Genomic DNA, 12,354 nt, shown 5'->3' with positions numbered 1-12,354 from the left:
AAGAAAATTGAATCAGGCTTCGGATCGTTGAAAATTGTCTCGTTTTTTTTTGTTTTTTTTTCTTTTATTGTATTTTCTTTTATTGAAGAAAACAGAGTGAGGAGCTATTTATTTACCTGGAAAACGTGCCGATATAGTTGGCTGAACTTGTCCTTGACACGTTGCCTTTCCAGCAGCATAAAATCGCGCTCTCTGATCAAGCGCATTTTGCGGTCACGCATCTCTTTGACCTGGTCTGCGAGGCTGACAATTTGGTCTAGTTTCCTCTTGCGACAATTTTGTGCGGCTACCTTGTTCTTGCCACGTCTCCTTATGTCACGAATCAAAGAAAGCTGAGCCTCGCTCAGATCATATTTACTGAGACGTTCGTTAAACTCATCCATTGGCAAATTGATTATGTCGCTAACCGGAATTGGTACGCTGAGCGCTCTCGCGCGTTTCTCGTCGCGGGTCAAGTGCTCGTCTCCTTCAGACTTTCGGGCTAAAAATCAAAGAATTTGATATTTCAACTGCCTGACTCGATTCAGGTGACCGAAATTGAGGGTCAGCGTTGTGCAACTTACTGCAAAGATGATTAAAAAAATTTTTTATCGCTGTTACCTTTCTTGTCACGTGACAAGGGGCGATGCATGGAGCCGGAGCTCTCAGCAGGCATGTGGTAGGTGTGATTATGGTGTACATGCTCGATGGCAGACCTGCCTGAAATTCGGAACATGAATCATTAATTCGCGATTCCTTTGTAGCGGAGGAAAATCATTCGCTCAACACAGCGGGAAACGGAAGCATAATTTTGCTTACCAGAATGATGACGAGTAAAATCGACGCTACAACTGTATTTTACTTCAGGCTGTGGTCCAGCCGCGCCTTCGATGGGTCCAGAATAAGCATTTCCCGGAACGCTAGCACCAACGCTTTGGCTGTCGTTGTATTCGTACTTTACCGGGGTCGTCGGGTGAGCGGTGGCTCCCAGTGACGATCCTGAAGATAAGAAAAATACACGAATATCAGCATCATCCGATACATGTTTAGTCGATGATAAATTTTACGCGCCATCCGTTACACGGAAAGCAAAATCAAACAAAGTCTGACTAGCCGTGGATGACACAATCCGCGAGGTTCTACGAAACGCGCGTCTCACGGTCTTATCACCCGGTCGTATCAACTGCTAAAAAATACTCTCCTCCGATTCGGAATAATAGAAATAAAACGGAAAATTACCGGTGCCTTGTTCCTGGAAGTATCTCTTCCCGAACATTTGATGTTTCTTTTGAGCAACCGGTGGCATCGGGCGTTCCGTTTGACATCTTGGGGACGCTCCGTTTCTGCCACCCGATGCTGTATAGCTGTAGTCATAGGGCATGCGGTATTTGCTGAAAATTGTTCAATGTCGCGTCAAATGTTTGTTGGAATTGGGCGGATGAGATCGAGACGCCGATCGAAGTTAGGACCGTGAAACGAATGGATCACCTGGCGTAGTCCATCGAGTAATGAGAGTCCGCCTGCGTGTGACTCGAGTTCGAACCAGTCTCCATCCATTCACCGTCGGAAAGTGACGGTACCCGTTCGCTCCCCATACTGCTGACGGCACTGTCGCTTGACGCGTCCATTCTTTCATCCGTTACTCCCGCAAGGGTTGTTACACCGGGAGTACCGGCACCGGCACCCCCCGCCGATTGTACACCGGGCAACGCGGCGGCCCCCGTTGGTCCAGAAGCATTGTTGCTGTTGTGGTCCAACATTCGCATTGTGTACATGCCTGTAACGAGCGAAAAAAAAAAAAAACTCCAAGCTTAGATCGAGGATTCAAGAATCGTAGCGTAGGACAATTACATCTAGAACAAAATGGCGAATTTTCCGATAGATGAATCGTTTAGCGACTCAGGGGGGCTTGGTTCGACGATAACTATGGATTAGGTTTTTTTTTTTTCACACAAATTAGCGTAAATTTGATAAACGCAACGTCAGAATCATCGAAGTGAATAATCAGTCGACACACAAGCGCGTCGATAGCTCGAAAGTCAGTGGGGAAACGTTTCCTATCTCAATCAACATTATCGCGTAGGCTGGTAAACAAAGTATAATTGGATAAGCGCAATGAAAGTATGAATGTACGATGACTCAGCAGGTCCATGATATTTGCCTGTCCGTGCATTACACCTATATGTATGTCACGGAATATTATATTGCGAGATAAACGGAATAGACAGACCACTCTGGTATGTCTCATATTTACAATTAAACATATTACTACGATTACGTACGGAGATTCGAAAGAAGGTAAAAAATTTGATAATCCTACATTTTGTTTCACCCTTTTTTTTACCTCGAATTTTACAGTCTACGTTATAGCGAGGGAAACCCTAACGAGGGGGAGCCTGAATTTGTTGAACAATGTAAGAAAATTATCTAATTATGACGAAAATTTCTTGGGGAATTAAACATCCCATTCATTACTGTTTACTGAAACAGATCGGCGTGAACGTGCGGCTTCTAAAAACGGCAAACTTCATTATCGCTGGGCTCATATTTACCAGAGTTATTATGGTAATTACGTTCAACTTCATGCGAGATAGTGTTTGCGCGTAATAGTTAAGTTTACGTGTATCGCATAAGCATATGGAAAGTCACTACATCGAAAAAGTGAGATGAAAAGAGTAAAAAAAAATATGAAATAAACCATTTACGTAACGTTTCATAGCCTCTGACCACAGCTTATGTGTGTCAGGCTTCGTTGTGAGTTTTTTGAACGAACAAAATTTTCAAAAAAAAACCAAAGATAACGTCCGACGACGCATACAAAGTAACTTGAATTATTTATCGAGAGTCGTAGTTTGTTGAAATTTTTGTGACGGTAAAATTCCAATTCAATGAATGTTGCAGACGCATGATTGAAGAAAAGTAGAAGAGGGGTCGGGGGAATATCACATCTATCCGCCAAGAGGTCAGTACATATGGCGCGGTCAAGCGCGACTATACGTCATTGACAGAATAAGAAAAACATTAGAAATAGAAAACGCATCGAATTAGAAGAAATAAGTAATAGCCTGTGAGTAAGCTCGTATTCGCATCTGTAAAACTTCCCCCGTTTATAAATATAGATCTGAAGACACTACATGAAAGAAAAAAAAAAAAGAAAATTAGATAATTTGAAATCGAATGATGAGAGACAACGAAAAAAAAAAAAAATATACGTAACAGTGCTGAGAGTCTCGTTTCTCGATGGCCTCGTTGCTCTCCTTAATCGGCGATCGTGATCTGTAAATTAGATACGATTACGCAAAACGATTTATCATTTATTTCTATGAAATTCCATCGGTTTGGCGAGATCCGGTTTTTCTCTTCAACAACTTTTTACATAGATTTTATTTATATATTGACTTTTCTTTTTCGATCGACATATGTATATATACATTTCGACTTTGCGAAGAGTACGCGAATTTACGTATCGATTCGATTCGATTGTTATGTATTCGTTATTGAGAAACAATGTTCCGATTTGTAAATATAACGGTGGGTACATACAACGTTTCCGGTTGTACAAAAATAACCATTGCGATATTGCAACTCATCGTGACTTTCAAAATGGAAAAACGATAGTCGCTATCGCAGCTCATACACCTCATTTCTCGTTATGTCTTTTGACCCAATTGAGCTCCGGGGTTTACACTTATCGTTAGTCTTACAATATACGAGTTCGATAACTTTGTACAAAATGATTTTCACGCACAAGTTTAATTTATATGTGAATTTCTCGGAATATCTATTCCTCTAATGGGGCTCGTTATGTCACAAACCTAATCAACACCCCTGAGGCGTGTAATCAAGCATACAATCTTCATTTTTATCTCCTTCTAACGCGTTCGGATGTAACGGAGGAAATTTTCTACAATTTCTCGCACAACGGAATATGTGATGAAGAACAATGAAATAGAAGAATGAATAAAAATAATGAAAACAGAAAGAGAAAAGGTGTTTTGTGTCAGCAACTGAAATACCTACTCGGCGGATAAACGATGACTCCCATGGTCGCCATTCAAAGCGTTGACTCCCAACCGAAGAATTGAAATTTATCCTTCCCCGATTCGGTACGCCGATTCAGCTCCACTCGAGACCGAATTCGTCAGCGAATAAATATTTTAACACCGATCAACGATCAACAATTATTATTAACCCAATATGGGCGATAGAATTTAATATTTACAATCAACTCGGCGCGAGTGAGATTCGTAGATAAATTGAAAAATAACTGTCCGTATTTCAATATTTTTCAAATAATCCCCACTAAAGCTAAATTTCAAGTATCTTCGCGGTGTAGTAGATACTGTAGTGAGTGTAGCAATACATATTTCCCAATATCTGATCAACTTCCGTTTTTTCGTAAATAATTGACGAACTAAAAACTCTCGGTGTCTCCAGTTTGCCAACGATGTCCCTCCCCGCAGTTTTTCCACCAATCTTATCAACTTTCACGTTCGTTTCTCTCCTATTATTTTCCTTTATTTTGCACACTTTTTTAATTTATCTTCTTATTTCCTCGTAATTATCTAGTCGTCCAATATCTTCGTGTGAACTCTCACTCCCTGTTGTAGCATAGTATTATTGCGATACGCGGTCCTGAAATCGAAGCGACACGAATGAGCGTTGAACTCTCCCGCCTGGTTCGGATAGAAACGAGAAAAAATTACCGGCAGCTCCGAATCTGTGCTTCAAAGTTTAACCGGATTGGCAAATTCGATCACGAATCGTCTCGATGGTCTTCGGGCGATGTATAAAAAACGTTGATTCGTCGCCAATCTATACGCGTATTCGAAGAGCACCGATTCGATGTAAATTTGACTCTAATGTACGGACACACTCGAGATTTTATAACGGCGCGGTTGAACGTCGAGAGTAATAATGAACGAAGCAAAGTAAGCGCTTTGTGGGTCTGGTTGGTTAACTCAATTTTCTCTCCTCCCGCAAGAGCTTGAAGCCTCTGCGGTCACGCGCCGATAACGTCCGCGTACGTAGTCGTCGCTAGTGATAATACAAAGTATATGCTTTCGTGTATACAGGTGGACACACATCAACGATATATATATATATGTATGTAAACGCACACGCGTGCACAGGTACACCGGTATAATGTATACCGCGAGGAAATGTGGAAGAATCGTAAGGAGTATCTATATAATATAAATTATTGAAATTTCCCCCTCGAATTCTTGCACTACCGTTCCGTTCCGACCTCCTCCTCCTCCTCGTTCCTCCTCCCCCTCCTCCTCCTTGTTATCCTCTATCTCTCCAAGATGCGTCACTTCAACAATAAGTCGCCGCACCCACCGCGGGCGGAGTAGCGATGTCACTCTTCCTTATTATCTTACAAGCGAACGTGTCGCGCACTTTGGAAGAAAATTTTGCGCGTAAAATCGGCGAAATGAAAAAATGAGGCTCCGGTCCACTCGAAAAAAATTTTTCTCAAAAAATCATCCTACACATTTTCGCATGGAACGGAAGGTCCCTCGTTGTTTTTTTTTTTTTTTCTTTTTTTGTTTTTTTATTTTATCGCACCTCTTCGAACTCAGGTGTGGGACGTCGTTAGCGAGATATGTTTGTCGGATCGCGAAAAATATATATGGCGGTTGCGTTACGTAAGTAGGAAGATGACGGTCGGGTTTTGAGCGGAGAACTGACTTATAACTGTCCCGAGACAACTTGTGAGCTGGTGTAAGATGGTCACGCGAGTTCTTTACCGAGACGAATATACGGCGTACGTGTGGCGGTGGGTACGTACGTACGTACCGTAGGGTACGTGTATGCGCGAAAATATGCCGGGCATTCCCGCGTTTATTCCCCGCTTACTCGCCAGCAACTCTGCACAACTATTACAACAAACTCGGCGGCGAGTCACTCGGACCCCCGTCATCATTACCGACTGGTTCTTCTATTGCTACTCTTCTGTACGATGACCACTGCGTATATACCCGCTCGACGACTACTTTGGCTCCGCCGACTCTTTCAGCTGATTTCATTTCTCCTATGCTACGCGATGTCACATCCATCGCACATATCCACCTACGTTCCTCAAGTCCCCGCGTTCTCATCGGGAATCGTCCGAACGAAACTGGGGGGGGGGGGTTGAAATTGCATTATAAAATTATGATCTTAGTCGCATGTGTACCGATCGTTGCACGATTCTCGACGACGACGCAGCTGATGTTGCCTAAAAATTCTTCTTTCCCTTTTTCTCTCGACAAATGTCGCGTTTATACTCGTTGATCGTTGCAATTTATTCGCAGCGATTGATATCGATGATTATTCTCTTGGCTCTACAGCCTCGTTCGTTGACAATTTATGGCGATATAGACGCACAGCGATCAAGTAGGTATACAGTTAATGAGGAAATAGCGTAATGGGGCAAACAAGTTGCTGTTATTTCCTCCTACTGACTTGGCTGGTTATAACTCTCCGTTCGGATCAAGACGCATCTCCCGCTTACCTAACGTTAATCATCCAGCCGGTGGAAATTAAGAACGTGGGAGAAGGAAAGAAGAAAAATAAAATCCGACGATAAAAAAAATATATACTCGTGACGCAAATCATTATCAAATTATTGCACCGATTGAAAAAACAATGCGAAAGCTCGAGTGCTTGAAAAAAAGACTTTCACGTTATCTGTCTTCTGTCTATCGCGAAAATCCCCCCCGAATACGATAGACGACGATGATAATAGTGAAAAAAAATCTTCCAATCGGGCTGTGCGAAGTAGCGTTGATCGATCTTCGATTCTACGCGGATCACGAATTGCGCCGAATTTTTATGCAATTATAGGTGGCCGCGTTAAATTGTTCGTAATTTTTTACTAAAAAAATAAATTATATACACTATAAAGTATATGTTAACGTATAAAAATTTATGTACCAGGTTCATATTCGAGGTTCATATCTTATCATCAACAATAAACTCCACGTAGCAGCGTCAAAATTGATAAAAAAAATTTCTAGCCATTTTTGAGAAGCGTATTACACATGTCCATATAAGTGCATGAGGGACGAGGAACGAGATAAATTCCAAAATTACACATCATCACCGTAGTCGCCCGACCTAGACCCAGTTTCGGTGTGAAAAACAGAAACGGATTCAATGATTTATTTAACATCGTTACGGATTTCTGGCATAAGTCGATTTTTCCAATAAAGGAAAAAATGATTTGTTCCCTTTATTCAGAAGTTTTCGTCACGAATGCGGTATAAAAATAGACAGTGACAAGATTCGATAATCATATTATTTGCTGATATGAGATTGATTTTTTTTTTTTTTTTTTTGCACCCATATCGCCATCACCGTTTAGATGTACATCGAGCGATGCCGTTTGTGAATCCGCGCCGGCATATCTTGTCGACGATAAGTCTCCTTCCTCGAATTGAGCACGTCGCGTTAAGTTTGGACAGCGAAATTAATTGTGATCCTATTTCCAGAGAATATCGTCGTAGAAATTACCGAGATCACGCCTTCCGATATAATTTCATCGGGCAGACAAATTTTGCACAAAAACTGGGGGAACAAATAGAAGAAAAAAAAATTAGGAAAAATAATAAAAAAGAAAAAATGGAAATCAGTAAACCAGTTTGCGTATATTTTTGACATTTCGAGTTCTGAAATTCGGAAAAAAAAGAAACAAAAACCCATTAATTTATAGGTGAGAGGCGTAAATTTTTTATAATGTAAAAAAAGTACCGAGAAAAATACGTATACTCATTATTGATAAAATTATATTGTAGGAGTATCGTGGAACGTGCCTCGGAGCACGTAGATAACAATGTATCATCTCGAGTATAATAAGTATACATCGATTATTGATTCATATCCGGCGCATTTTGTAAATAATCTATACGGGTTATTATAATTAAGCTACGAAACGATGCACGTTTCATACTACGCGACGACAGAATAAGATGAAATCGATGTTAATGTAACTACATTGTAATTAATTTTCCGATATCAACAATTTGAATTTTGTATAATAGAAATTTTTCGCACGAAAGAATCGAACGGAAAAATGGGGAGAAGATAAAAATTAGAATAATGATAGTGATCTTGTTTTCTCGCCCCCTCTTATTTTTGATAAGAATAAAATTTTTACGCAACGGTACAATTATTCAAGCCTATACACAATCGCTCTATGATACCCTAGAAAGTAAACAATCATACGAGATAGGTTGTGTGTATAACCTCATTAAGTTGTAGTTATAGCAATAAATAAATATTTAAATAATTCCTTTCGAAGGCAACGGGGCGTCGTCACCTTCGAAGCTCAAGTTGGCGTTTTTAACCGCGATGACGACGACTGGAAATTATTCAAAACTATTAGCTGTGAAAGAATGCGAAAGGTATCGTTACTCATTAGTACAAAGAAAAAAAAAAAGAGAAAGAAAAGAAAAGCTAGAAAATGAGAATGAAAATAAATTGAAATAGGTAAACGTTGCATAACGGTGACAACACAGACGGTAACTCGAACGGATTACTTTGCATCTGCAAAGATTATTAACCGCGCGAAGCACAAGGTGTTCGTGTTGAATAAATAAATTTATGTTTGCACAAAAGCAAAAAAAAAAAACTCCTCCACAGTATAGCGCCGATAAAAGGTATGTGTGAAGATGAAAAAAAGAAGAAGAAAATAAACAAATTTTCAAGTGACAAAAATTGCAGTAAATTAACATCTACAGACATAATACCTATTCATTTCTAGATTTTATTATGGCTCATCCGCACCCACTTAGACTAATTTTCAGTAGTTAGCAACCGTTTAAAATAAATTAGTCGATGGCCAAACGAAGGTCGGTCGACTCCTGGCATACGGACTAACATTGCGACTTGCTGGTGAAGTAGAAAAAAATAAATAAACAAATAAACGATCAACCGAAAGAGAGAACGAAATCGTTTAGTAATGATTGTTATTGTCTCGTTACGTAATTGTTCTATACTTGTACAAATTGCAGAACTTATCGCGTACGAATGTGTAACATCGTACATACACACATATGTATATCGCGAGCCAACCGCGGGATACACATCATCGTTCGACTACGATGACGCCGCTCTCGACGTACTATCGTGTGATGCGATGTCTTTCATTTTCACTATGTGATGATACGTGCGTACGTACAATAAATTCGTACGTACGTACGTAGAGACAAATGTTTCATCAAGGTGTTTGTCTAGTAGAGCGGTAGCCGCCACCTTATCTTGCAACATAAGCGACAGATTGAACGATCGGATTATTCGTTATCGACGTGACTTGCATGCCGCGAATTCGAATCATTATGTACTACGTAAACCACCGCTGCTATATTACACGAGCGTATATGTATACTGTACATACACGAGCAACGAAGAAAGTCATCGATGAGTGGCAAAATTTGGAAGGCTACGCGGATCATATTATCCTCGTTTTTTTTTTGTTCATCTCCATTTCTTCAGTTTCTTCGTTAATTTATCGGAATCGCGAGAAAGCAAGTAGAACCCGACGTTGTCGGTGTCGGTCAGGATTTATTGTATCGCGTACGGGTCGGAAGAATTTCAAATATGACTCACTGAATCGAAACGATCGAACGACGTCGTAAATTTGAAAAACAATAAAAAGAAAATAACGAAATTAGAGACGGAATAGCGGGGTGCGGTAGATTCGAGAGGTGAAGAGATTATATTAAAGCAAGCTTATCACTTTATCAACGGAAGCTGCTCAATAATACATTACGTAATTATTATGATCTATATATACATATATATGTTTTGAAGGAAATTATACGTATGGCGTGATCGAATAAATTCATATCGAGTTAATACGTCCGATGACGGATTGCACGGTCACAAATGTCGTCCGTTGGTCTCTTCTTACTCACGCACCGTAATTCAATTTCATTATGTTTTTTTTCTATTCCTCTCTAACATGTTTTTTTTTTTTTCCTCTCCGATTCTCGTCGCGATGTGCAATAAAGCTTGCTGACGCACCACGTAAGCCGTCGTGCAGTTGGACGTCGCCGTCGTTCGTCGTCACCTTGCGCAGATTTTTCTATAACAACAATACCGAACCCCTTTGCTTTCGCTTTTGGTTAGTTATTGCAATGCGACAAAGCAGGTATACGTATAGGTAGGTATTCGTAGACAAATTCTTGAATCGTACGATGCGTGACGCAACTTGTAACCGGATCGTGTACAACATACGATTTAGGTGTAGGGTTTACATTCGTGTACATAGGTATACATAAACGCATATACATATATGTATATGAAACGCATCATCGTAATAAAATAATGCGGAGTCAAAGTCGTTAATCTGCGCTTGGCGTAATTATACTGGAACGGATTCACTTATGAGAGAGAGAGAGAGAGAGAAAATAAAGGAGGGCATATTTCCGAAAATTCGTACAACCTCACGTACGGAAATGAGCGGATTGGACGTTAGAGGCAACGCGAATCGTTGCCGCTGAACTCGATGTGTTTTGTCCTTGATCAGAGATAATAAACGAGTAAAGTTCACTCACTATCAATGCCGTACTCACGTCACAAGAGGTGATATTCCGATCGCGTTAATCAATAGATATGATATCACGTCGATTCTATGACAGGTGGGGTGGGGTGGGGTTCGTATGAGGATAAATTTGACATCTACTGATTTTTTAATCTTACCATTGATTCTATTGAAGGCGGTCGATATGTCCAGTCCCATTCCTATACGTATATCTCTAGAAAAGTTTATTCGTTTTTTTTTTCTTTGCGTCTTTTTGTTCATTCACCCCCAATACGAACGTGCGATCAATTATTACGAAATTTTCACAAATTCGGTTACATTCCAACTATGTATTCAAAGATTATGTAATCGTCGCAGACCAATAACGCGATATATTATTTAATCGTTAAGCGAATGTTGATTCAACTGTATGTGTGTAGGTATGCAGGTAACGTATCGGTCTATTAGCAACATCGTTTGTTGGCTAAAATCCACGTTATCGAAGCCACTCTTGACGAATATTTGAAGAATATCTCAAACGACGGTTTAAATATATATGAGCGTCGTTTGTCTCTTCGCGTCGATTAACTCTTAACATTTACGAACGACCTTGATTTTAAATAAAAGTATGATCAACGGTTCACAATCGATGCAAGGCGCGGGAAAGAAAATTTGAATATATACATACGTATATGTACTACGCGGTGATGCGCGATGAAATAAAATCGATGAAATTTTGTAACATCCCCATTATACCTATGTAACTATCTCGATCGCATTCGCGACACTTGTCGCGATAGAACTTCTCGATTAAAAACAATCGCGTGGCTGCCATTTGGCGGTGTGATTAATTGAGAGATACTAGAGAGGTAATCGATGAGACAGACAGTTTGTAACTGATAAACGTCGAGTCATTAATAATTGAAATTTTCACAAAGAGAAAGGAATTTCGTTAATTGCGATTCGATGATTTTTGTTGAGCAAAATTTTCACACGATTACTCGCACCTAACGATATCGTCGAGATAATTCGTCGCGATGCTGAAAAACAACACAATGAGTTGGCTTATTGGACGGCATGATGATAGAAAATGGGTCAGTATACACGTAGAGTCTTGCATGTCGGATGTTATATGAACGTTGTTTATTGGACTGAGTACAGCAGCCAATTTTCGTCTATTTCTAGTAACATAACTGTTAGAAAATTCGAACGTCTATAATTCCACGGACTGTAACCTATTATACAATACATGGAGCCGCCCACGAGTTTGATGAAAATTTTTTTTTTTCCTTCATTTCTCTCGACCGAGACGATTTGTTTTTTTACTTCCAAACGCTCCGATGGATCCGAGATACATCGTTTGTCGAAAAGCGTCACATCTACACCGCGGTGTTATCGATAAAGCGCGGAAAGGATAAAACGTTAGGAGTGCAATGCCGCTGCAGTAGCGTAATAACGATACGTAATAGCAAAAAGAGTAAATTATTTATCACGGGGTTGAGAGGGAGCGCGATTTTTAATTTTTTTCCAACATTTTTCCTTGTAACGTTTGTCTAGCTCTGCGCTATTCTACATATCGTCGATATAATACGTGTGCACACGCACGCGTACGTGTATAAGAGACATATATAACAATGATTTTTATTTGCACATGCACTACGTTGCAGCTGGAACGAACCTCGGTTCTTTCGTTCACGTGACCTGCAATCCGCATTTGCCAACTTGCGATAAGGAGACGACGAGTTTTAGCCGTTTATTGCCGAGATAAAACAAATTTATACGAGAAAATAATCTTCGCCGTTAATTTTGTTCAGGTATACAAAACAACGTGAAAGTTTTCTTGAGCGAACCGCACTCGGCACCTT

General features: G+C 40.1%; 1 protein-coding gene across 8 annotated transcripts in view; it reads right to left on the bottom strand.

Moving 5' to 3' along the window:
* Positions 1-12,354, bottom strand: part of LOC105682990 (segmentation protein cap'n'collar) — a 90,237-nt gene that overhangs the window by 2,471 nt on the left and 75,412 nt on the right. For all 8 annotated transcript variants that reach the window (XM_012395262.4, XM_012395258.4, XM_020850681.3 and 5 more), the window contains exons 8-12: positions 1,468-1,756; positions 1,219-1,370; positions 799-978; positions 601-699; positions 117-481 (exon numbers count right to left, since the gene is read on the bottom strand). In XM_012395262.4, the coding sequence (XP_012250685.2) occupies positions 117-481; positions 601-699; positions 799-978; positions 1,219-1,370; positions 1,468-1,756 (1,085 nt within the window). The remainder of the gene's footprint in view (positions 1-116; positions 482-600; positions 700-798; positions 979-1,218; positions 1,371-1,467; positions 1,757-12,354) is intronic.

The sequence above is a fragment of the Athalia rosae genome, chromosome 1 (assembly GCF_917208135.1).
Source record: "Athalia rosae chromosome 1, iyAthRosa1.1, whole genome shotgun sequence".
NCBI classification, from domain to species: Eukaryota; Metazoa; Arthropoda; class Insecta; order Hymenoptera; family Athaliidae; genus Athalia; species Athalia rosae.
Note: the sequence above shows the minus strand (reverse complement) of the source record. Positions and strands in the feature narration are given on the sequence as shown.